The following is a 927-nucleotide window of genomic DNA, read 5'->3' as shown; positions in this document are numbered from 1 at the left end:
AGAGGGCTGGTCCCCTAGTGGCTCGCAGTTACCTGTGTGGCAGTTGTGCAGCCAGACCTGGTGCCCATTATATTTGCAGCGGCATTGCATCATGTTGTTGGAGAAATCAGACTCTGCCACCTCGTATTTGGGGTTCACGACCACCTGGAGCGAGAGGAGGGGACAGCTGAAAACTGGTGATTTGACTCCTGAGTTGCTAGTGACTGGAATAATCCTTTACATTTTGTGTAGTTCTACAAAGCATGTTTATATTCTTTAATTAATCCTCACAGCCACCCCAGGAGGTAGACATGAATGTCCCTATTTTACAGATGGGGACTGAAAAGTCACGACTGAGAAGCTGTGACTGCCTGTTGAATCAGGGCTCAAACCCAGTGCCCTCCGGATCCTAAGTCAGTGTTCTTTCCCCTGTAGCACACACAGCCCCTTCGAGGGCCAGACCTGTGGGAGACCTTGACCTTATGATACTCTTTTTTACCTCAGGGAAGCTTTTGGAACATCTGGAGGAAATGGACTTCCTGTGGGGAGTCCCATGAGCCCCCTTACCTGAAAAATGTAGTCCCCGGGCCCCACGTCTGTGATATCGACCCACTGGCAGTCAATGTCATGCCGGTAGGTGTCCCAGCAGCCAACGGTCACTCCCTGTTCTCCAAAGTTGGCACATGCATAGCGCCGCTGCAGTCCTGTAAGGAAGGGTACTGCGTTACTGAGGCACTGGTTTAGGCATTTGGGACTACGCACTCTGCTAGGTCTTTCACATACTTTATTACATAGTCTCACACCAGCCTTACCAAGCAGGTCTTACATGCAGTCAGATTAACCTGCCTCAGTATCAGCCAGAGATCCAGCACTGCAACAAACCCCATCTGTGACAGAGGTTCTTCCTTTGGATGCTCTAGTCCAGTGGTTCTCAACCTTCTGGCCCTT

At 50.6% G+C, this 927-nt stretch overlaps 1 protein-coding gene across 1 annotated transcript; it reads right to left on the bottom strand.

The window, feature by feature from the left end:
* Nucleotides 1–32: 32 nt before the first annotated feature.
* On the bottom strand, nucleotides 33–742 carry LOC102256924 (lysyl oxidase homolog 4-like; the record flags this gene model as incomplete). The annotated part of the gene is made up of 2 exons (XM_005852866.2): nucleotides 33–144; nucleotides 547–742. Coding segments are annotated over 2 exons (308 nt in total), but the record flags the coding sequence as incomplete, so codon positions are not given.
* Between the last annotated feature and the right edge of the window lie 185 nt (nucleotides 743–927).

Source organism: Myotis brandtii, unplaced genomic scaffold (assembly GCF_000412655.1).
Source record: "Myotis brandtii unplaced genomic scaffold, ASM41265v1 C41918278, whole genome shotgun sequence".
Taxonomy (NCBI): domain Eukaryota; kingdom Metazoa; phylum Chordata; class Mammalia; order Chiroptera; family Vespertilionidae; genus Myotis; species Myotis brandtii.
This window is presented reverse-complemented; position numbering and strand designations above follow the sequence as displayed.